This window comes from Geotrypetes seraphini, chromosome 5, assembly GCF_902459505.1.
Source record: "Geotrypetes seraphini chromosome 5, aGeoSer1.1, whole genome shotgun sequence".
NCBI classification, from domain to species: Eukaryota; Metazoa; Chordata; class Amphibia; order Gymnophiona; family Dermophiidae; genus Geotrypetes; species Geotrypetes seraphini.
Window position 1 is genome coordinate 210,830,909 of NC_047088.1, and position 25,478 is coordinate 210,856,386.

General features: G+C 42.0%; 1 protein-coding gene across 2 annotated transcripts in view; it reads left to right on the forward strand.

The window, feature by feature from the left end:
• KCNH7 (potassium voltage-gated channel subfamily H member 7) overlaps nucleotides 1-25,478 on the forward strand; it is a 457,016-nt gene that overhangs the window by 393,706 nt on the left and 37,832 nt on the right. For both annotated transcript variants that reach the window (XM_033947144.1, XM_033947145.1), the window contains exons 11-13: nucleotides 16,089-16,341; nucleotides 20,409-20,614; nucleotides 23,824-23,923. In XM_033947144.1, coding sequence (XP_033803035.1) covers nucleotides 16,089-16,341; nucleotides 20,409-20,614; nucleotides 23,824-23,923 — 559 coding nt within the window. The remainder of the gene's footprint in view (nucleotides 1-16,088; nucleotides 16,342-20,408; nucleotides 20,615-23,823; nucleotides 23,924-25,478) is intronic.

Genomic DNA, 25,478 nt, shown 5'->3' on the forward strand with positions numbered 1-25,478 from the left:
GGAAATCATTTGCAGTATGCTCTGACCTCCTCTTCCTACACTAAAATCGGGCCTCACCAATCAGGAGCTGCTTTGACACGCAGCTCCTGATTGGTGAGGCCCGACTTTAGTAAAGGAAAAGGCAGTCAGAGCATATCGCGAGTGATTTCCTTCACTCACCGGTGCTCCGGCTGCTCTCTCCTGCCTCTCCAGCTGCCCTCTCCTGTCTCCCCTGCTGAAAACCGTATTTGCGGTTTTTCAACATTTGCGGGGGTTCCTGGAACAGAACCCCCCGTGAATATCGGGGGAGTACTGTATATGAGTATGGTACCTAAAATATCAGCACTGAAAACCCCCACTGAGCAGCCTTCTATAAACTGTACTGAAAGTTAGGCATGGTTTATATAATGGCACTTACGCCCAGGATCCACGCCTTACTTAAGGCATGTCCATTTGCACCAATGGAAATGTGATGCAAAACTTCACACCTAAAGTTAGGTGCAGATGTAACACCCCCAATCCACCCATAACCCTCCCATTTCTGCACCCCATTTTGGATGCCGCATAATTTTACATACGGGATCCAGGTCTAAAATTTACAGGTGTTCCCATAAAGGGCATGGAAAGGGGAAGGTCTTGGGTGAATCATGGGCATTATTCAAAGTTATATACATGCATAATTATTGAATAAGGGACGTACGCACCTAACTTTAGGTGTGAAGATTTGCGCCATGTTTCCACTGGTGCAAATGGATGTACCTAAAGTTGAGGGGTACAGTGTGGTGCACTGGTTAAAGCTACAGCCTTGGCACTCTGAGGTTGTGGGTTCAAACCCATGCTGCTCCCTGTGACCCTGGGCAAGTCACTTACTCCCCTCCTCCCCATTGCCCCAGGTACATTACATAGATTGTGAGCCTACTAGGACAGGGGAAAATGCTTGAGTACCTGAATAAAAAATTCATGTAAACTTTTCGGAGCTGCCCTGGGAGGACAGTATAAATAATTAAAGTTAGGCATAGGTCCCGGGCATTAGCATTATTCTATAAACCATACCTAAATAACCTGTAACCCATTTTGAGCTCATTGGGAAGAATAGGATAGAAAATAAAAAAAATAATTTTCAGCATTGTTTATAGAATACTGCTCAGTGGATTTTTTTTCAGCACCAGCATTTTTAGGTTCCATATATAGACTTCAGTCCTAATGTAATCCAACTTTGAAATGAATAGGTAAAGGCAGAATAGAAAATCTGATTAGCATAATATAACATATATGTATACTCAGAAAACACTGGTCCATCATCCAATTTATACCACATTTTACTGGTAAAAGGCATACTTGTGGCTTTTAAATGTAACAAGAATCTTAGGGCTCCTTTTACTAAGCTGCGTTAGGGCATATACAATTTTGGGTACTGTCCTTCTCACAACTGCTCTATCATGTGATCCTCAAAACCAAGGTTTTCCAGCAGCCAGTTTCTGGTGATAAATATGAGCTGAGACATTTTTCCAACTGTAAAACAGAACATGTAGTTTAAGTAGCTGGTATTAAGAAGGGTTTGGACAATTTCCTGGAGGAAAAGTCGATAGTCTGTTATTGAGAAAGACATGAGGGAAGCCACTGCTTGCCCTGGATAGGTAGCATAGAATGTTGCTACTCCTTGGTAGAGGTCTGTATGGGAGCGGGGATTGTGGGAATCCCGCGGGAATCCCCTGTAACCCACGGGACTCCCACGGGGACCCCCCTCTAGCCAACAGGACTCCCACGAGGAAGAAAGGCTTTGGAAGCAGGGTTCGTCCATATAATATAATGGACACGCCAGCCTTAGTAAAAGAGGGGGATTATAAGTTAATTACCTGAACAGAAAACAAAAAGGGTTCCACCAAAGAGATTCCACAAGGAAAACAGCAGCGCAAACACAAAAGAAACTGTGGAATTGATGATCCTGTCAGAAGAAATTGCTGCTTTTTATGGGGATGAGTGGGGATGGAGGCAATTCCTGGCGGGGATGGGTGGGGACGGAGAGGATCCTGATGGGGACGGGTGAGGGCGGAGAGGATCCTGGCGAGGATGGATGGGGACGGAGAGGATCATAATGGGGATGGGCGGGGATGGGTGGGATTTCTGTCCCCGCGCAACTCTCTACTCCTTGGGTGAGAACGGGCTACTGGGCTTGATGGACCTTTGGTCTGTCCCAGTAAGGCTATTCTTTTGTTCTTATATGGTTATCTGCCCTTGTAAGATGCTATATATTATGGAAACAATGAGAGCTCTAAATAAATGTATTATAGAACATAAGAGTGCTGTGAAGAGAAAGGCAGTTGAAAACCCACTTGTGGAACACAAGATAGCCAAACATGATTCTAAGGAGCTTTTTGGTTTATTGTCCTACATAAGGTTAAAACTCATTGGTGAGGTAGGAGATGTTAATAAATTACTATTGCAGGAGGAACAGAGATTCATATTTAAATATACTACCACTAGTCTTTAAGCCCGTTACATTAACAGGTGCTAGAATAGATGTGTCTGTCTGTGTTTCTTTATCTCTCTCTCCTTGGACGCTGTCTGTATCCTTCTGTCTCCCCCCCCCAAGCAAAGCTGTCTGCCCCCAGCACACACCTCCCCCCCAAAGCAGCCCCCTTTCCCTCTCCCTAACTGTCTCTCCATGGCCCTCTTCTGTCTTCCCCCCAGAGCAAAGAACATAAGAACATAAGAAGCGCCATCTCCGGATCAGACCTTCGGTCCATCAAGTCCGGCGATCCGCACACGCGGAGGCCCCGCCAGGTATACACCTGGTTTATTTTATAGCCACCATATCTTTATATGCCTTTCTCAAGGAGATATGCATCTAGTTTGCTTTTGAAGCCTGGGACTGTCGATTCCGCAATAATCTCCCCTGGGAGAGTATTCCAGATGTCCACCACTCTCTGTGTGAAGCAGAACTTCCTCACATTAGTCCTGAACTTGTCCCCCCTTAGCTTCATTTCATGTCCTCTTGTCCGTGTCAAATTGGACAATGTAAATAATCTTCTCTGCTCTATTTTGTCGATTCCTTTCAGTATTTTGAAGGTCTCGATCATATCCCCCCGCAGTCTCCTTTTCTCAAGGGAGAACAATCCCAGTGTTTTAAGTCGATCCTCATATACCAGTTTCTCCATACCCTTCACTAGTTTAGTTGCTCGTCTCTGCACCCTCTCCAGCAGTTTTATATCCTGTCTGTCCCCAGCACACCTCCCCCTGAAGCAGCCCCCTTTCCCTCTCCCTATCTCTCCATGGCCCCTTCTGTCTCCCCTCAGCACACCCCTCCCCCCAAAGCAGCCCCCTTTCCATCTCCCTGTCTCTCCATGACCCCTTCTGTCTTACCCCCAGAGCAAAGCTGTTTGCCCCAAGCACACCCCTCCCCCCAAAGCAGCCCCCTTTCCCTCTCCCTATCTCTCCATGGCCCCTTATGTCTCCTCCCAGAGCAAAGCTGTCTGTCCCCAGCACACCTCCCCTCCAAAGCAGCCCCCTTTCCCTCTCCCTGTCTCTCCATGGCCCCTTCTGTCTTCCCCCCCAGAGCAAAGCTGTCTGTCCCCAGCACACTTCCCCCCCCCCAAAGCAGCCCCCTTTCCCTTTCCCTCTCCCCCTGGCTCCTGGTATTGATCCCCTTCTTACCCTCCCTCCATCCCGGCATCTTCTGGCCTGCTCCTCTTCAAAGCAGCCTGCGATCATGGTGGCCGGCTTTAGCGAACCTAGCAGGCCGCTCTCCAACTCGGTAGCACGTTCCCTCTTATGCGATCCCGTGCATCAGAGGGAGCGTGCTACTGAGGTTAGAGAGCGGCCTGCGATGTTCTTTAAAGCCAGCCACGATTGCAAACTGCTCTGAAGAGGAGGATCAGCGGCGGCAGCTGCAGCAGCGAGTGAGGTCGGGAGATGACGTGGCGAGGACGCAGGCAGGGAGAGAGCACAGTCACGCGAGTGAGGGCAGGCGGCGAGTGAGGGTGGGCGGTGATGCGCCGAGGAAAGAGAGAGAGCACAGTCGCGCGCCTTCAGCCTCTGCACGCGCCTCCAGCCCCTGCAAGCGCCATGAGGTGTCAAATAGAATACTGCCACAGAAGCATACCTCACGGCGCCAGGAATCATGAATTTTCAAGAGCGCATGCGCGCTCTAGGGTTTTATTATTATAGATGATACCTAATAGTTTGAATCTTGAGTCTGAACTATTTGGTGGTTTTTTAATCAAAAATACACTGTTTCAAAAGATGACCACACAATATTAAAGATTATACATATGCTTGTTAATTTATTTATGTATTACAGTCATATTTTTAATATTAATTAATTTACCCTCCACCCCTTTTTACATAACTGCAAAAGCAGTTTTTAGCACAGGCCGGTACACTGAATGTTCTGCGCTGCTCCTGACACTCATAGATTTCCTATGAGCGAGAGGAGCAGCATAGTGCATTCCGCGTGCCGGCTTGTGCTATAAACCACTTCCACAGTTTTGTAAAAGGGGGGGGTCATGATTATTTATGATTTTTAATGCTCTGGATTCTGTAATATATATTGTATTAACATATGATTTTACTATATGTTCATTATTTATATGGTCATCTTTTACCTGCTTTAAAATTAAGGTGATTTTTTTATATAAGATTTTGATACATGTTTTTATGATTTTTGAGATATTATAGATTCCCAATACAATTCTGATTGCAAACCACTTGTTTACGCTGACTATACTGTTTTTTAAAAATGTTCAAATGACATCATCAGCATATTGGAACACATTAAAACACACACACTCCTCCTCTTTTATCAAGCTACGCTAGAGCTGTTTAGCGCAGGCCGGTGTGATAAATGTTCCAATGCTCATAGAATTCCTATGAGTATCAGAGCACTTACCCTGTCAGCCCACGCTAAAAAACCTCTAGTGCAGCTTGATAATAAGGTGGGGGGAGGGTAAATATGGCCACTGAAATGCATAAGAATTTTCACTTAATTGAACAATTTTATGTTTCCTAGCAATTTTTTGATAAAAATTTGTTTTTTCAGGAGAGAAGACGCTATTACATCAAATTTTGCAATTAGTTTCATGTATTTTAAAAATTTTGAACTCAATCTCATTTGCACTTTTAGGCCTGGATTCTATAAATTGTGCCATCAGCAGTGGCTACCTAAAAAAGCAGCCGCCAATCGCGTGTCAATCACATGACACAGTTTATAGAATTGCGGTTTTATGAAAGGTAGGCGCCGGAAATGTAGACCAGGGTTTTCAAGGCCTACATTTCTGGCGCCTATCTTTCATGTGATTTGTGGCTACAGAGGCGCTTTACATTATTTTTCAAGTCACTTTTTCACTATACCAAGTTATTTATTTATTAAAATGTTCAAATATCAAATAGATTATAATCATAGCAATAAGAAAACTTTACTGGAGAAAGCAAGAGATCTTTTAATGAATATGTTACTAAAGAAAGCTAAACCTAACATTACACAATATCATCATTACACCTTTCAGATTCAGACCTATATTATTCAATACCCCCTACCGGAAGATCAGAAAAACTAAGGCCCCCTTTTATCAAACCATATTAGAGTATTTTATCGCCAGCCACTGTGGTAATAGCTCCAATGCTCATGTAATTCCTATGAGCATCAGAGCTTTTACCACAGTGGCCAGCGATTTAAAAAAACCCTTACACAGCTTGATAACAGGGGGCCTAAAATAGAAATTTATTTCACTTAACTGAAATCATTCCAATTGATTAACATCAAGGAAGATATAACTAGAGTCAGAAATTGTAATCAAACACGTACAGTGGAACTTTTAACAAAATATTGCCCCTACTGTAAGCACACATCGTTTCAATTGAAGAAACTACCTTCTACGTAATTGATTGGCTTGATCAACATCAGGAAATACTTTCACTTTTCCACCACAGAACAAAAAAAAATCTTTCTTTTCAAAGCAACTATTCTTTGAACTCCCCGGTCAGCCCGATAAGATGTCTCAGTCCTATATAAGAACATAAGAATTATCATACTGGGACCTCTTTATCTCTTGGAAGCTTCATCTGCTAGCACTAACTGAAACCTGGAGCTGCCCTGAAGATTCTGCTTCAGCTGCTGCCCTGTGTCCTGTACCTTTTCTCACACACACTTCGCCCAGATAGTCATGGAGATAGCGTTGGACTCTTACTTTCACCGTCTTGTAAATATCAACCCTTTCCTCTGCCTCAATCTCACTGGTCTCCTTCCTTTGAAGTTCATTCCATCTGTCTATTCGCTCCTCTATCTCTCAGAGTAGCAAAGTCCTTCTCCTCCTTCCACACTGACTTTGATTTCAATTTTTCACAATCCTTTTGCGATTTAACAACTTTGAACAACATTGTGTGATCAGCAAATTTAATCTCACTAGTTATTTCCATTTGTAGATCATTGACAAATATATTAAAAAGCAATAATCACAGCGCAGACCTCTGGGGAACCCCTATTTACCCTTGTCCATTGAGAATTTTGACTATTTAACCCTAATCTTTGTTTTTTATCTTTAACCAGTTCTTAGACCATAATAGAACATTACCTTCTATCCCAGGACTTTTTAATTTCCTCAGAAGTATTTCATGAGGTACTTTGTCAAATGCCTTTTGAAAATACAGATACACAATATCAATCAGTTCATCGTTATCCACATGTTTATTCACCTCTTCAAAGAAATGTAGTAGATTGGTGAGGCAATATTTTCCTTGACTAAATTCATGTTGGCTTTGTCTGATTAATCCATTCTTATGTATTTGAGACTATTTTTCTGTTCTTTATTATAGTCTCTACCATTTTGCTCAGCACCAGCGTCAGGCTCACTGGTCTATAATTTCCTGGATCACCTCTGGAACCTTCTTTAAAAACTGGTGTTACATTGGCTGCCCTCTATTCTTCCAATACCAAACTGAATGTTAAAGAAAAATTACAAATTACTACTAATTGTTCTGTGATTTCTTTTTTATATTAGATCAGAACTGTGGGAGGTATACCTTCAGGTCCAGGTGATTTGCTACTCTTAATTTTTTTCTAATTTTCCCATTACATCTTCCAGAGATTTGTTTTAGTTTCCCTTACTCATCAGCACTGAATACCATTTCTGGCACTGGTATCTCCCCCCACATCTTCAATGAAAACTGAAACAAATAATTCATTTAATCTCTCCGTTATGGCCTTGTTTTCCTTGAGCATCCCTTTTACCCCTCAGTCATCTAGCAATCCAACTGATTCTTTTCCTATTTTCTTGCTTTTAATATACCTAAAAAAATTTTACTATATATTTTTACCTGCAACACAGTCTTCATTTCAAGGTCTCTCTTTGGCTTCCTTATCAGTACCTTCCATTTGACTTGCCTTTCATTATACTGTTTCCTACTATCTTCAGTCAGATTCTTTCTCCACTTTCTGAAAGATTTCCTTTTAGCTCTAATACCTTCCTTCTCCTCACTTATTAACCACACTGGCTGCCATTTGGTTTTTCTTTCTCCTGTTTTCTCACCATCTGGCTGAAGCAGCTGCATTTTGAACTGCCCAGTCAGCCCTGGTGGATGACTTTAGTGAGCTGACCACACCAGGAACCTCAGGGATCCTCTAGGAACGAGTCCTCTCACCAGTAAGGTGCCTCAATCCTCCTGCTCTCTCATCATCTGGCTGAAGCAGCTGTGCTTTGAACTCTCTGGTTGCCCCTTTTGGATGATGTCAGTGGGTGGACCGCATCAGGAACTTCAGAAACTTTTCCAGAAATGGGTCCTCTCTCTGGTAAGGGACCCCAAACCTTCTACTCTCTCCCCTGTAGCATTTTAAACTAGAATTATTTTGAATTAAAAGTTCTTGATGATATTTTGCTTTGAACTCAACCTCTGATCTTGCTATTGTCATACAAGCTTGTAAGAGTCGCAGCATGGCAGATTCTACAAATCTACTTGTGAAGAAGTGTTGCTTTGCCTGCAGAGCGCTGAAACTGACTATCTCAGGATTTTTATGTCACTATTCATTAGCTAAATCTGAAGTTATTGAATACTTTTGGATGTGTTATTTTATATACCGGTATATACTATCTGATTACCTGGCGTTGCCCGGATATTTATTTATCCCAATCATTTGTCACTTTCGATACGTTTGGTTGAAATCTCTGCATGCGTTCCAGAGTTATGCTGGAACATCATCTCAGCAAGGCCAAAAACTATGGGGTAGACACTAATATCTGTCATTTTCAATAATTTTTACATGTCACCACCTTCCCACTCCCACAGTATTTTTCCCCAGATAGTAAGTGATATGTATACCGAGTTTGGTTGAAATCTGTCCATGCGTTTCAGAGCATACATACACACACACAGATACATCCAAATTTATATAGAGAGATAAAATAACAGATCCAAAAGTATTCAATAACTTCAGATTTAGCTAGTGATTAGTGACATAAAAAAAACCTGAGATAGTTTCAGCACTCTGCAGACAAAACAGCACTTCTTCACAAGATAAATACTCTGATGACATTTTTAAGTTTGTTTTATATTTTACATATGAAAACTTTCCAAAAATATACATTTTTTTACCAGCTTCAGGTTTGAGGATATAAATTTGCTATTTGGGGGAAGATGAGGTTTTTTTTAGGTATGTGTCCTTTTGAATGTTTTATTTATTCATATCACTGGAACACACAAACGTGCATGGATTTGGCAATTTAGTGTTTCATGTTATGCCAGAAGTTTTGTTTTAAGAACATAAGAACATAAGAAATGCCTGCACCGGATCAGACCTGGGGTCCTTCTGGTCCGGCGATCCGCACACGCAGAGGCTCAGCCAGGCACACCCTGGTGAATACAATGGTCACTCGTATCCCTCAATGTCTTCTGCAAGAAGATGTGCGTCCAATTTTCCCTTAAATCCTAGAATGATGGTTTCCTCCACCAGCTCTTTCGGGAGAGAGTTCCAGGCGTTCACTACTTGCTGTGTGAAGCAGAACTTTCTGACGTTTGTCCTGGCCGTGTCCCCTCTCAGCTTCAGGCCATGACCTCTGGTCCGAGACTGGGTTACATTTGCCAATGTGAATAACGCTGTTTCTTGTTCACCATCCTTTCCCCCTGCTGGTGAGTGAGCTTGCTCCATTATGTCGATCCCTTTTAGCAATTTAAAAGTCTCTATCAGATCCCCTCTCAGTCTTCTCTTCTCAAGGGTGAATAGTCCCAGTTTTCTGAGGCGATCTTTGTAGCTCATGTTCTCCATACCTTTTACTAGCTTTGTCGCTCTCCTCTGCACCCTCTCCAGTAGTGTTATATCCTTCTTCAGGTATGGAGACCAGTGTTGGACACAGTATTCCAGGTGTGGTCTGACCATTGCTCTATAAAGCGGCATTATGACCTCCCTTGATCTACTCGTGATTCCTTTCTTTATCATGCCTAATATCCTGTTAGCTTTCTTTGCCGCTGCTGCACATTGAGCCGATGGCTTCAGGGTTCTATCTATCAGTACTCCCAGGTCTTTTTCTTGTTCGCTCTTCCCCAATGTTATACCTAACAGTTTGTACCCATGCTCTTTGTTTTTACTGCCCAGGTGCATCACTTTGCATTTTTCTACATTAAAACTCATCTGCCAATTTTCTGCCCATCTCTCAAGTTGCTTCAAATCTCTCTGGAGTTCTTCGCTGTCTTTTTGTGACCTGATTGCTTGGCATAGTTTTGTGCCATCTGCAAACTTGATGATAGCACTGGTCGTTTCTTCGTCCAGGTCATTTACGAAGATATTGAATAAGATAGGCCCAAGAACTGAGCCCTGAGGCACACCGCTAGTTACTTTCTTCCAGTCTGAGTACTTCCCATTTATGCCCACTCTCTGTTTTTTATTTTCTTAATCTCCACACCTCCTTTGCACACGTATGTTCACTTGTGCTATATACTGAATCTGGCCATTAACACACAACTTAATGTGTGTGCCAGCTGTTAGTTTGTTGGTTCAGCATTTAACACAAACTATAATTGGAATTACAGAAACATGATGGACAGAGGAAAACCAATGGGATGTGGCGCTGCCGGGGTACAAGCTCTACAGGAGGGACAGGACCCAAAAGAAGGGGGGAGGCATAGCACTATATATAAAGGACTCTATCTACTCGGTCGGGATGGATATGGCAACGAAGGCAGAGGGGCTGGAATCGCTATGGGTCAAATTGCCAGGAAACAAGGGTGCAGGCATAAAACTGGGGCTGTATTATCGCCCACCTGGTACGCCGAAAGGAGTCAGACACGACTTGGAAGCTGAACTGAGACAGGAGTGCAGGACTGGAAGTGTAACAGTGATGGGGGACTTCAACTACCCGGGGATAGACTGGAGTACAGGTCACTCCAACTGCACTAGGGAAACAGGATTTATAGAAGCTGTGAGGGACTGCTTCATGGAGCAACTGGTCAGGGAACCGACGCGAGGGGGTGCTACTCTTGACCTCATCCTGAACGGATTAGGGGGGCCTGCAAGAGGGGTAGAAGTGGGAGGACCACTAGGCAACAGTGACCACAATGTGATCAGATTCACATTAGAAAGGGGGACCCCATAGTAAGGAGGACCGCAACAATTGCGCTCAACTTCAGGAAAGGGAACTATGTTGCTATGAGGGAAATGGTGGGGAGGAGGCTCAGAAACATCTTTAGGGTGGAGACTGTAGGAAGCGCCTGGACCCTATTCAGGGACACCCTGCAGGAAGCACAGAGAATGTACGTCCCCAGTTTCAGGAAAGGCTGCAAGAACAAGCGGTCAAAGGACCCGGTTTGGATCTCAACAGAAGTAAAGAGGGCAATAAATGACAAAAAAGTATCCTTCCGGAGATGGAAAAAGGACCCAACGGAGGAAAATCACCAGGCGCACAGGAAATGCCAAAAGGAATGCCACCGAGAGGTTAGAAAAGCAAAAGGGAAATACGAAGAGGGGCTGGCCAGGGAGGCGAAAAACTTCAAGGCATTCTTCAGTTACGTAAAGGGGAAGCGACCAGCGAGAGAGGAGGTGGGGCCGTTGGACGATGGGGATAGGAAGGGAGTGATTAAGGAGGATAGAGAGGTAGCTGAGAGGTTGAACACGTTCTTCTTATCGGTCTTCACGAGAGAAGACACATCTAATATACCGGACTCAGAGGAGCTCATGAGTGGGGAACAGGCTGAAAAATTGGAGCACATAGAGGTAAGTAAGGAGGATGTCCTCAAACAGATAGACAGGTTAAAATGCGGCAAATCACCGGGTCTGGACGGGATCCACCCAAGGGTTCTGAAGGAACTAAGACAAGAAATAGCGGGCACAATCCAGCATGTTTGCAACCTATCCTTGAAAACTGGAGAGGTACCAGAGGACTGGAAATTGGCGAATGTCACACCTATCTTCAAGAAGGGATCGAGGGGTGACCCCGGGAACTACAGGCCGGTGAGCCTGACTTAAATTATAGGGAAGATGGTGGAAGCTATGATCAAGGACGGCATTTGCGAGCACATTGAGAGAAATGGCCTACTGAGAACAAGCCAGCACGGATTCTGTAAGGGAAGGTCGTGCTTAACGAACCTTCTGTACTTCTTTGAGGGAATAAGCAGTCGGGTGGACAATGGGGAACCAATCGACATCATTTACCTCGATTTTCAAAAGGCTTTTGACAAGGTGCCACATGAAAGGCTGCTTAGGAAGCTGTGGAACCACGGGGTGGGAGGGGATGTGCACAGATGGATCAAGCACTGGTTGTCAGGTAGACTGCAGAGGGTCGGAGTGAAGGGCCAATATTCTGACTGGCGGGGAGTCACGAGTGGTGTGCCACAGGGATCAGTGCTGGGGCCGTTACTCTTCAACATATTTAGCAATGACCTGGAAAAGGAGGCAAAGTGCGAGGTTATAAAATTTGCAGACGATACCAAACTGTGCGGCAGAGTTAGGTCCAAGGAGGGGTGTGAGGACCTGCAAAGGGACCTGGACAAGCTGGAAGACTGGGCAAACAAATGGCAAATGCGCTTTAACGTGGAAAAATGCAAGGTCATGCATATAGGGAAAAAGAACCCGTTGTTCAACTACAAATTGGGGGGGGCATTGTTGGGAGACAGCAGACTTGAGAGAGACTTGGGTGTGCTGGTGGATGCATCACTGAAGCCATCGGCACAGTGCACAGCAGCCTCGAAAAAAGCCAACAGGATGCTGGGCATCATAAAGAGGGGCATAACAACCAGGACGCGGGAAGTCATCATGCCATTGTATCGAGTGATGGTGCGTCCACATCAGGAATACTGCGTTCAGTATTGGTCGCCGCACCTCAAGAAGGACATGGCGGTACTTGAGAGAGTCCAAAGGAGAGCAACGAAACTGGTAAAAGGGCTGGAACACTGCCCATACACCGAGAGGTTGGATAGGCTGGGGCTCTTCTCTCTGGAAAAAAGGAGGCTCAGGGGAGATATGATAGACACCTTCAAGATCATGAGGGGCATAGAGAAGGTGGATAGGGACAGATTCTTCAGACTGAAGGGGACAACAAGTACGAGGGGGCATTCGGAGAAACTGAAGGGAGATAGGTTCAAAACAAATGCAAGGAAGTTTTTTTTCACACAAAGGGTCGTGGACACTTGGAATGCGCTACCGGAGGAAGTGATCAGGCAGAGTATGGTACAGGGATTCAAACAGGGATTGGACGGATTCCTGAGGGATAAAGGGATCTTGGGATACTGAGGGAGGAGCTGGGATGTAACACAAGTATAGAAAGCTAACCAGGTAATAAGTATAGAAACCCAACCAGGTCGTGCATGTGCAAGACCGGAGGGTTAGGACTTCGATGGGAAGATAGGACTTCAATGAGAAACCAAGGTGGCAAGGGAGCCCCTTCTGGTGATTCAGACAGGTCGTGACCTGTTTGGGCCGCCGCGGGAGCGGACTGCCGGGCAGGATGGACCTATGGTCTGACCCAGCGGAGGCACTGCTTATGTTCTTATGTTCTTAATTCACACAATGTGTGCGTTTTGCATTAGGAGGCAGGAACCAGGCAGGGCTTGGGCAGAGAATGGCCATGGATAGCACATTGAAGGCGTGGAAAACACATCACTAATTGTGCTGTTGTCATGTGATTACAGCACCTCCTCAGTATGAGGAGCTAAGTACAGTCAAACCTTAGATAGCGAGTAGCATGGTTTGCGAGTGTTTTACAAGATGAGCAAAACGTTTTATTAAATTTTAATTCAATATACGAGCGTTGTCTTGCAACACGAGCAAGCATACACACATCATGTCATCAGAACTCACAGTTCAAGCACTCACATCTTATGCTGAGTGTGGCTGAATGTAATAGAAGCATCACGCCCAATATACCCATAGCTCAAGTGCTCACAGCAGCCAGTATTTTGTATTAAAGTTTTTGGATTGTGGAACAAATCATCTGAGTTTCTATTATTTCCTATGGGGAAATTCGCTTTGATATATGAGTGCTTTGGATTACGAGCATGCTTCTGGAACGAATTATGTTCGCAAACCAAGGTTTTACTGTATTTGTGATATGTGTCAGCAGTATCAACACAAGGTAGTGAAGAAAAGGAAGTAGGGGAGTTCCAGCATGCAAAAGAAACCCTAGAATCAAAGTTTACAGTATTATACTAAATATTAATAAAATAAGCTGCCAGGTCCAAGTGAACAAATCCCCCATTCCTACCACTTTGGGGATTTGCTTTTATTATAATAAACTTTGACTCTAACCCCCTCTTCTACGAAACTGCATTAGCAGTTTTTAGCGCAGAGAGCCACGCTGAATGACCACGCTGCTCCCGATGCTCATTGAGTTCCTATGAGCATCGGGAGCAGCATGGGCCATTCAGCGCGGCTCCCCGTGCTAGAAACTGCTAGCGTGGTTTCGTAGAAGAGGGAGTAAGGTTTTGTTTTCCTTTTTGGCCCTCCCCTACTTCCTTTTCTTCCTCCACCCCTGACAGCTTTCAATTGTTTGTCCAAATACCTGTATTTAGATGTGAGAAAATAAACATCATAATCAACTTTCTCCAATAAAAATGGCACCAATTAAAACAATCTCTCCTCATATCTCACATTAATTTGGTAATTTTAGCAGATTCAAAATTCTAATTACTAAAACTGTGGGGCCTCTTAGCTAAGTCATGGGCAATTGTCAGCCTGTTAAAAATATTGTACTGTTTTCATTTAATAATGATGCATACTGTTGTTTAATGATATTAATTGTTTTATTGATCACCATTACCATATGGTGTTTAATATTGTTCCTTGCCTTCTACACCCTTCTTGATGAAATGGTGGGTTAAAATTAAATTATAATATAACTTAGGTAATAAATATTTATTTTCACTATTTATGTTACACTAGTAAAATGTGCTGCTATTGACTGATTGGGGGGGGAACTTGTATTTTAATCCATTTTATATCTAAAAATTTTATCACCAGTTCCTAGTTTTCTTTTTTTATACTCAGGAGTTCTCAACTAGGGTTTAGCAAGTCAGTCATGTTTTCAGGATATCCACAATGAATATGCATGAGATGAATTTGCACACAATTCGATCTCATGCATATTCATTATGGATATCCTGAAAACATGACTGGCTGGTTGTGTCCCAAGGACTGAGTTTAGAACCACTCCTTAACCTACAATATCACAATGAATGAACTACTACAGAAAATTCCAAAATGAGTTGCTTCAAGCTTTTTCCTTACATCTAAGTTTTCACTGACTTCTTTGAATAGTCTCCAATAAAACAATGTATGTAGAATAAAAATAATGATGGGGTTATCAAAAGTTTGATGAGAAATAAGAACATAAGAACATAAGAAGTTGCCTCCGCTGAGGCAGACCAGAGGTCCATATCGCCCAGCGGTCCGCTCCCGCGGCGGCCCATCAGGCCCATTGCCTGAGCAGTGGTCCCTGACTAGCAATATAACCTATCTCTACTCCTATCCCTATACTTACCTCTACTCCTATCCCTATAACCTACCTCAACACCTATCCCTATAACCTACCTCTACACCTAACCCTATAACCTACCTCTACACCTATCTATACCCCTCAAATCACAGACTGGATATGCTTCGTCACTTCAGATATGGATACCTGACAAAAACTCTTGTTAGGTATTTTACAAACCCAGTGTAAATCACAACAGATGTAGAAATTCAGAAATACATTAAGGGCTCCTTTTACTAAGCTGCGTTAGGGCTTTAACACGAGGAATAGCACGCACTACAATGCTGTGTGCGCTAGACACGAACATTGAGCTGCCATTAGTTCTAGCCGCGTAGTGTGGGGTTAGCACGCGTTAATCTTCTGCGTGCGCTAAAAACGCTAGCTCACCTTAGTAAAAGGAGCCCTAAATATTACCATTTAAGCTAAAGTAATACTGTGGGGATTATTTTAGAAGTCCTCTTTGCAATTTACACATGGAAATTTGAGCATGTATATATGTAAACAACATTGGCAGGTAAATTGTGATTGTAGAAAAGCGCTCAGTTTACATGTAGAAGTCCATTATACATGGAAATTGCAAGTAAGTCTGTCAGGGGTATAGTATGGGCTTTGCCTGGGTGGCTCAAAAATCCACACATGTATTCCCCATTTTAGAAAGGAAAGGCACTTGAATGATCCAATACTGTATTTCCACGTGGAGATTTACAGCTGTTTCCTGGCATATATAAGTTTTTTTTGAAGTACTTGTTTTGGCTTGTCCTTTAAAGAACAGATTAAGAGAAGTATCCTCTTCAATCCACCAATGTTTATTTCCCCCTCCAAATTGAAATTTAAAAAAGATTATGACCTCTATAGTTAATTAGGAGTTTTCACTGTATGTTTGCAAAATGGCTGACTTACATGTGTATGTGTTGACGTTACCAAGATTTCTCGACTGCTTTTTCACCTATATATTTGTAAAATGGATGCTCCTTCTGTACATACCAACAAATAAACTTGCATGTCAACAGATACTATGTGAACTATGTTCCAATCTGGATATAAATTCCGATCTCTATGTCCTATGTAAAATGGGACACGGTATCATTTTTACAGTAACAAATTTGTTATGACAATTAAAGTATTGTTATTTGTGTGAAACTATTACATCTTCTACTTCAGGTCTTAAAGGGGTTTCCAGAATGCTTACAAGCTGACATTTGTCTACACCTCAATCAAACCTTGCTTCAAGATTGCAAAACTTTCCAGGGAGCAAGCAAAGGCTGCCTCCGAGCTTTGGCCATGAGGTTCAAGACAACACATGCTCCACCAGGGGATACTCTGGTCCACTGTGGCGATATCCTTACTGCGCTCTATTTTCTATCGAGAGGTTCTATAGAAATCCTCAAAGATGACATTGTTGTTGCCATTTTGGGTAAGTGTAGTCCAAAATAAGGAGGAGGATTGGAGAATAATCCATTGACTTCCAGCTTTTTACATAACCATCATTATTTTCTTACTCAAATGAAGAACCTAAAACTCCTATCAACATTTTTATTTAGTGTGATGTAACACAGTAGTGGCCAGATTCTGTATACAGCACCATTATTGGCGGCCACCTAAAAAGCAGGCACCGATCGTGTGTCATTTACATGACAGCATCGTATACAGAATCACTCATCTGGGCAAGATAGGCACCAGAAATGTAGGCCAGGATTTTTTGGGCCTACATTTCCTGCATCTAGCTATGCCATGAATTGCACCTATGTAGGCACTTTCTGGAACCTAATGCCATTTCCGGGGTTAGCCACACCCATAGTGACATTAGGTGCCAGAAAGCACCTACGTAGGTGTGATTCCAGTGCTGGTAGACGCTTGAACATTGGGGGTTTTTGCTATTTCTAACAGTGTTTGTCTGTTAACTTAGGCACCAGTAGGGTGGTTACCAGTGCCTAAGTTTTAGTGCCGGTTATAGAATCTCCCCATAAATGACAGCAGAAAAAGATCCTCATGGTTCATCCAGTCTGCGAAGAAGGTGACCAGAGCCCCTCCTACCACTCCATGTAGGTCCAGGTCACCCATGTTTAAATGGTGGTTGTGAAGTCTAATGGCCCATTTAATAAAGTGTATCATCATTGGCACATTGATAGATTATCATGAATGCACTGTACTTATTTAGGGACCCTTTTATCAAACTGCAGTAAAAAAAAAAAAAATAGCCTTAGCCATGCTTACGTGGGTCATTCCTGTGCAATAAGGTAATTTTACTGATGGGTAAAATGGCAGAGTTTTCTATTTTTTAAATTAATGGACACACATTCATTTCCCATTAGCATGTGAGCTCCTACCGCCACCTATTTTGTAATTGGTTAGTGCACTAGGATGTAGTTGTGTTAGTACATGTGTATGGTCTACCCCCTGACTTGCCCCCAGTGCATTGGTATTGTTACAAGCACAGGGTCCAGGGGCTTTGATGGCCAAGGGTGACATTGAAGCAACATTTTGTCTCCTGCCGATTCATCCACAGTGTTTTCATTTGCTTGGTTCTAAATTTGAAGGGAGATATTATTTTGATCGCTGTATGCCCATGGGTTGTTCTATTTCATGTGCATGCTTTGAGACCTTTGCTTCTTTTCTGCAGTGGATAATCTAGAGGGTATGGAGGAGATAGTGCATTATCATCCTGATTTTTTGTTTGTTGCAGTAGTGGGGACTAACAGATGTCTGACTTTGGTAGATGTTTATCAGGCAGTGAGGTGCCCTTAGCCGCTGACAAATTGGAGGGTCCAACTACTGTGCTTACCTTTTTAGGTATTGAGCTAGATTGAGCTAAATTCTCTCAGGATGGAGTCTCGTTTGTTGCAGGACAAGGTGCAGAAGTTGGTTCAGCCCACTGATGAGCTTGCAGAGTATAAAAGCTGATGTTATGTCAAGTACAGTCTTTAATTGGTCATTTTAATTTTGCATGCTGGGTGATCCTCATGGCTAAAGTTTTTATTAGGAGGTTAGCCAGTTGGAATTCAGCACAGACATAATTTTTTTGTGTATTCTGTTAGGAATCAAGGAAGATTTGTGGTTATTGGGGGTACCTCTTTGCAGTGTTTCAATGGTGTACAGGTATGGCAGGCTTTGTCGGATTTTTCCTGAGATTTAGAACTTTTTTGGGATGCTTCTGGAGGACATGAGTTTGGATTTTTTTAAGGGGGCTTGGTGTGCAGCCACTTGGCTTGTATGGTAGTGACAATTTAGCTGGTGCAACAATATTGCTTTAGTGATGGTATGGTGAAGGTCATTCCCCTTCACATAGCATTTAATTGAATGTATCAGATGAGTCCAAAACAAAGTGGTGAAGTATTTAGGTGCGTTACCGTCATAAATCCTTGGGGATTCGGCAGGTTTGGTGGTACCGTGAATCTTAACTGGGGATTATGATATGATTAAATTGGAAATTTAAAGGTTAATTCATGACTGAATAACCATACACATGTTATGTTAAATTTGGATTGAGAAATTAAATAAACTTGACAAATAAATAAACTTGATTCATTGACGATTGTTGGGCATGGTTTTTGTAAATGGGATGGAAATTGTAATAAAGCTGTGGCCAGTTATTTTTGCCATATGCCTGGATCTCAGACAGTTTATTTGTTTGAGTTATATTTAATGAGCTGTGTGTAATGAGTGAGAATGTCAAAGTTAAGGCCGTTATTCTCATTAATCCCAATTGTTTATTGCCACTTCCAAAATTAAAACTAAGAGGGAAATAAAACCAGTGTGAGGCAGACCAATTCCAGTAGCATTTTAATAATGACAGACCTAAGATATATTCCATACCCACCTTAAAAGTAGTTTGTATTTATATCCATTTCTCAAATGCTAAATTGAAGAGTAGGTCCAGAAGGAAAAGTTACTAAAATTGAGTTACCGAATACTGTATACTTGAATATAAACCGAGGTACCTTTCCCCCCCAAGAAATGGGGAAAAGGGTTGACTCAAATATAAACTGAGACACGCCCCTCCCCCAAATCTCAGTTTATATTCAAGTATATATGGTAGGTGGAGCCACAGGTACAGCAATATTTATTGTATTGAAGCGGGCAGAGGATGGGAGAAAGGGTCTCGGTGTTGGCCCAATTTAAAATACAGATTTGAACAACTAATATACATTTTTTTGTCCAAGAAAGTTCAGTCATGTTTTTATACATGTACTTTTAATCTACTTTCAGACATTATTACTTGATCTTATTATTATTTCACTATTTTCTAAGGAAGGAGTAGGAGGTGCCCCCAGAATCATTCAAGTCAAACAACCCTTCTGCCTTCCTGTGAAACAATATACCAATATCTAAACAAATGACCCGCGCCATTGCCCTCTATGCGTGCCCCCACCAGTGCTGTAGTCACATGCCTACCCCACAGAAGAGCACCAGTACCGCTATCCTACCACCGCCAAAATGACCCGCGCCATTGCCCTCTATAAGCGCTCCCACCAGTGCTGTAATCACATGCCCTCCCAACCTGAAGAACACTAGCGCTGCTATCCTGCCACCCCTAAGATGACCCATGCCGTTGCCCTCCATGTGTACCCCCAGCCAACATCACACTTACCCATCAGCTCTTGAAGAAAAAAATCTGCCTCTGCCATTACTCTGTGTTAATCCGATGCGGGGCCTTGAGCATCAGCGCATGCTCAAAACCTGCTGGCTCTCAACCCCTCTGAGATACTTGCAGATTCTCAGAGGGGGTGGAAGCTGGCAGGCAGATGATCAAGGCCCTGCATCAGATCAACACCTACCATTGGTGGTGGCAACTTTTTTCTTCAAGATCTGATGGGTAAGCGCAATGTCGGCTGGGGGGCTACGCATGGAGGACAATAGCATTGGTCATCTTAGGTGTGGCAAGATTGCGGTACTGGTGTTCTTCGGGGAGGGGGGTTGTTACTACAGCACTGGTGGGGGTGTACATGACGATCAACAGCTCGGGTCATTTTCGGGATGGTAAGTTAATGATACCAGTGTTCATTGGTGGTTGGGGGTAGACATGTGAATACAGCACTTGTGGTGGTCACTGGGGATTGAAAAGAGGACAGCAGCATCAGTGGTCAGGTGGAAGCTCGAATATAAATTGAGATCTTCATTATTGGGCCATTTTGTTGGCCCAAAAATCTCGGTTTATATTCGAGTATATACGGTATAAGTTGTGTCGGAAGTGCATATTGTAACTGTACAGAAAAACAATGAAAGAAAACCAGCCATAATAAGCTAGCTTCTACCAGGTATCAGTGAACGTTTTTTTTTGGGGGGGGGGTTTAATTGAAAGCATTTTGATTGTTCCTATATAAATGGAACTTTACACCATCATTTTACAGTACAAGGGAACTTTCTGTACAGTATTTTGAAAGATATTTTGAACATAGAAGTGTTGACTATATAAAAATAGCTCTTTAGATATAAAAGTTAACAATATGTATTTTGTTTCATTTGGCTAATATTTTCTTATAGGTAAAAATGATATTTTTGGGGAAATGGTTCATCTTTACACAAAGCCTGGGAAATCAAATGCAGACGTTAGAGCTTTAACATATTGTGACCTGCACAAGATCCAAAGAGAAGATCTGTTAGAGGTTTTGGATATGTATCCTGAATTCTCAGATCACTTTCTTACCAATCTAGAGCTTACTTTCAATCTGAGGCATGAAAATTCAAAGGTATATTTGTTTTACATTTGTTTGAAGAATGTTCACTGTGTTGTCTTATGTTATAGGTACTTTCTCCCTACCTTTACAAAGCCGCGTTAGCTGCCATGGTGACAGCTCCGATGCTCATAGAATTCCTATGAGCATCTGAGCTGTTACCACCGAGGCTGGCGCTAAAAACACTAGCGTGGCTTTGCAAAGGAGGGGGTTTGCGAAATATGACTGTGTATTTGCCGCAAGATTCAAAATTAACAATATGAACAAATGACAGGTCAGTATTCAACCCTAGAAGTCAGTAGCTTCTTCAAATACTGGCTGCATTGTTTAAAGGCATGTATATTCAGATCACCCTTCATCGACTCAATAAGTCTTCTTGTCACCGTACATTCTTCTGGATGCAGGGACATTTTATGAGGTCTTTTACACATATAAAATAAAGTAAACATGTCAAAAACGCCTTTCAAAACTTATCCCACAATGATTTAATTGACCTTAATGCATTTTAGACCCTTATTCAAGACACCACAAAATGAACCCCCTATTTTACTAAGGTGCGCTATGCGTTTTAGCATGGGTTTAGCGCACTCTAAATGTACGCACGTGCTAACCGCTAACACGTTCATAGACTAACATGCATGCATTAACTTTTAACGTGTGGTTAGCGTGCGCTAAAACGCTTAGTGCATCTTAGTATAAGGAGCTTTAAATGATGAGCATATATAATTCAATATGGGTGTAATTTTATAATTATCCATATAGGTTTTTTTTTCTGCTGGTGAATCTTCAAAATCATATGCACTTTTGCTTTGACAAAACCTGGGCCCAATGATCAAAACTGCTCATGTAGGTAGTAGCACCAGGTATTCCTATAAGTAGTGCTGCCCATGGCCATAAATAGATTTTCAGTGGATAATACCAGCGGCCACTACTAAAAGAGAATATTAGATGCCAATATCTAGATAACAGCTGGCACTGAATATTTAGGCATTTTCTTGAATGCCATGGCTAGAATTGAAGCTCATTATTTGATGTTTATGTTTATTAAGATTTTTGATATACCGCTCCTGCATTTTACTGACCTAAACGGTTTACAATATAACAATTAAGTAATGAAAGGAATTCCATTGAACATATTCAGATAAAAAAGATAGAGATAGAGACAAGAGATGTACATACACATCCCAACAAGTATTCCATGAGGATACAAACAAAGATTACCTTAAAAAACCAAAATAAGATAATAATTAAATTATAAATTAAAAGATTAAACATTAAATTAAAATAAAATAAATGCTGTTATAACGTTCCACATAGTGGTGTAGTAAGGGGGGGAGGCGAGTGAGGCAGTCCACCCCGGGTGCCATATTGGTGGGAGGTGCTAGCACCGCTCCTCCTCTCCACCCCCACTTCTCCCCACTCCTCCCTTGACCATGCACACGTCCCCCCTCCTCCCCCATACCTCTAGTTGAAGTTGTTGCTTGCAGTGGTCAACAATGTTCTCCTCATGACCCCATCGGCCCTCCCGCCGATGTCACTTCCGGGTGCCCATGCGCAGGAGGTAACGTCAGAGGGAGAGCTGACAAGGTCACGAGGAGCACGTGATTGACCGCCATGAGCAGCGGCTTCAACTAGAGGTATAGGGGAAAGATAAGGGGCGCATGTGGCAGAGGGGATTGGGGAAAGAGCGGGTGGCAGGAGGGCGGGGAGTGGCACCACCACCCCCGACGCCTCTCACCCTCGCTACGCCACTGGTTCCACATGATTCTTTTTGAATTTTTAGAACAAGGTACATCTTTACTGTGCTGCATTGATCAATTTATATAACATTACTGAGAGAGGCTAAAGGGCCAAAACACGTACATGTCGAGTCTTAAAAGCAATAAAGTATAGCAGTGAAATTTGGTCATCTTCACTGTTTTTCTGGGTGACTTTCATCCTGTGGAGGTGGTTTCTCCTGTTGTTTGGTTAGGATTTAAAAGGAACACTGACCCTTCAGTTTAGATATCAACCTATATGTGCTTATATTTACACCTTCTTTTAGAAGGACACATTTTTCTGGTTTAAATTACAAGCAGACAATTGAATTGTTAAAACCCACCCTGGTAGCCCCTTTCCATACTATATTTGGAAGTCTGGGCATGCAAGCTATATCTACATGCTTCTACCTGCATACAGGGTGGGCAGTTTTTTTAAAAAAATAAATAAATTCCATTTCTATGCATAAAGCACTGTTTTAGCTGCAGACATACAGTATGCTTGAACAGTGACATCTAGTGCTACAAAAGGTGACTAACATGTCAGCTAAATAAGCCTTTCATGCAGAAGTTTCATTTAAAATTTGATATACCATGGCAGCCATTTTGATGACTGCTCTGCATGGGGCAGGAGCGTAGGATGATCAATCCTGCCCCGCGTCGATGCTAGACCACCAGGTAAGGTCTGGGGAAAGTCCAGGATGCAGCGTTTCTTTAAAAAAAATTATGAATAATCGAATCCGCGGGTACTGAAACCGCGGATTCAGAGGGGGTACAGTATTGCATTTTTATAATACAGTAAGATTGAAAGCACAATCAGGAAAGGGCAGCATAAGAGATATCACCAAAAAGAGTGATGCAAATTAGAATTTATTACATTTCAGACTTCAAAAATTCAATGCTAACTGCCTGCTTCAGGAGTGCATCATAACACCACTAACATGCACTAAAAACAGCATTCATCTTCATAAAGTGTATGGCGCAGTGTTTAGAGCTACAGCCTCAGCACTCTGAAGTTGTGGGTTCAAATCCCACCTGCCCCTTGTGACCCTGGGCAAGTCACTTAATCCAAAACTCCAAATACCTAGAGGATATATATATATATATATATATAGGAGTTATATTTCAATATAATTTTATCCTATAATTTCATACTCAAAGGATACCATAAGGTAAGTGCTGTCTAAGAGTCAGCTGGAAACTAGTTCTTCTGGCATGTTTCACCTAGATCAGCTGTATCAAGGATGTCCCCTAATCATGTCATTCCGGTTCATTCCCCAGTAGTATGGGAAAGTTATGGAAACTGGAAGACAATTTTATTATGGCTGTACAGCTATGTTACTAGCATCATAATGAAAACAAACAAGAAGTATCTTGAAATGCATGCATGTAATTAATAGCTCTTCTAGTGATAACACAGATTTTAAATAAATGACTTTTCATTTCTTTTCCATAACATTAATTAAGTCTGATCTAATTGTAAGATCACAAATAGCTGATGATTCCAAAGAAGAAAGCTGTAAGCTGCGGAGAAGGAAATTGGCTTTCACACGCAAAATGAACCAAGGTATATTTTATTTGACTATTTTCCATGTCATTTTCATGTTTCATATTAGAAAACTATTTCCTGATTGATTTTTTTTTTCACTTTTGAAGCTTAAAAAAAGTTTTTCTAAAATGTGTGGGCAAGCAATGTTGACGTGCCTTCCGAGTCTTACCTGTGTTTTTTTAACATCGCACTTTCAAGATGTTTATATAAAGAAATCAGAGTTCATTTTATATTTATGAGATCACTGATATCTTGTAAAAGTTTATTAGATGAATAAGCATGTATTGAGTAGAGATATATGTTTAGAATGCTGCGGTGGTTTGGGATGGGCTCACGGTATATTCATGTTTTGTATTTTGCATCCTGTGTGAGAGTTAGTAAATGGTCACTTATCTCCTTTGTTAGACCCTCTTGCTATAGCTACTAGAGTAGCTGGTAACATTGTAGGGATGAAATATCAGGGGTAAAATTACAAATTTTCTGCCTACACAAATGACTTGTTGCTATACTGTATATTTATGCAACCCTTGACTACTCTGCTTGCCTTGATTCACAATGCTGTGTGTTCTACCTATAGGCCAAGTGGCACTTATGAAGAAGGGCCAAAGGTGGTGGTAGTTATCTGAAGCATGCCTACTGGCACCTAACTTAATTGTTTTTAATTGGCTTTAAGTGGCACAATCATTTAACATGCCATTGAAAGCCAATTACAATATAATTCACATTAAAAATAGGCAGCACTAGGCATCTCCCGCAACCCGACACCTACGTCACTGGTGCATAGCAATGCCTAGTAATACATATCACATAAGTAAAGCAGGCATTGTTAGGGGCAGCACCAGGATTAGGCGTCACTGTGCGTGATTCTCTAACGCACCTAGGTGCTCTAAATGTAGGCCTTCAAAATCCTGGCCTACATTTCCAGCACCTAGGGTCTGTGGTAGCCATGATTCTGGAAGCGGCACCTGTTGGTAGTTGACATGCCAAAACAGCAAACCAAAAAAAGAATTGGCTATGTCCCCTTGATTCTTTTTTCGTTTGCTGTTTTGGCATGTCAGTGACGGCGCCATTTATAGAACTGTGAGTTCAGAAAAGGTAGTCACCAGAAATGTAGGCCAAGGTTTTCAAGACTTATATTTTCGGCGCCTACCTTTTACATGAATTGCATCTATGGAGGTGCTTTATAACGTCTAACATCACGTCCAGCATTAGCCATGCCTACATTGGTGTTAGGCGCTGTCAAGTGCCTCTGTAGGTGTGATGTGGATGCCATTTTCTTTCTTTTTTTTTTTTTTTTTTTAGTTCAATATTTTTTATTGATTTTTTTTTGAAAAAATATAGGGAACAGTTCAAGTACATGGTATCAAAATATAAAACAAAACATTTAGTATAACTAATATTCAGTTACATTGTGCAATGTAGAATTGAATCGTTTTAAAAGATCTAAAGTACTAGGACTGTTCATGAAAAATTAGTAAAAGGAAAGATAAGAGGAAAGAGAAATTGAAGGAAGAAAAAGAAGAGGAAGAGGAAGAAGAAGAAGAGAGGAGTGTCTATGAAATAGATTTAACAT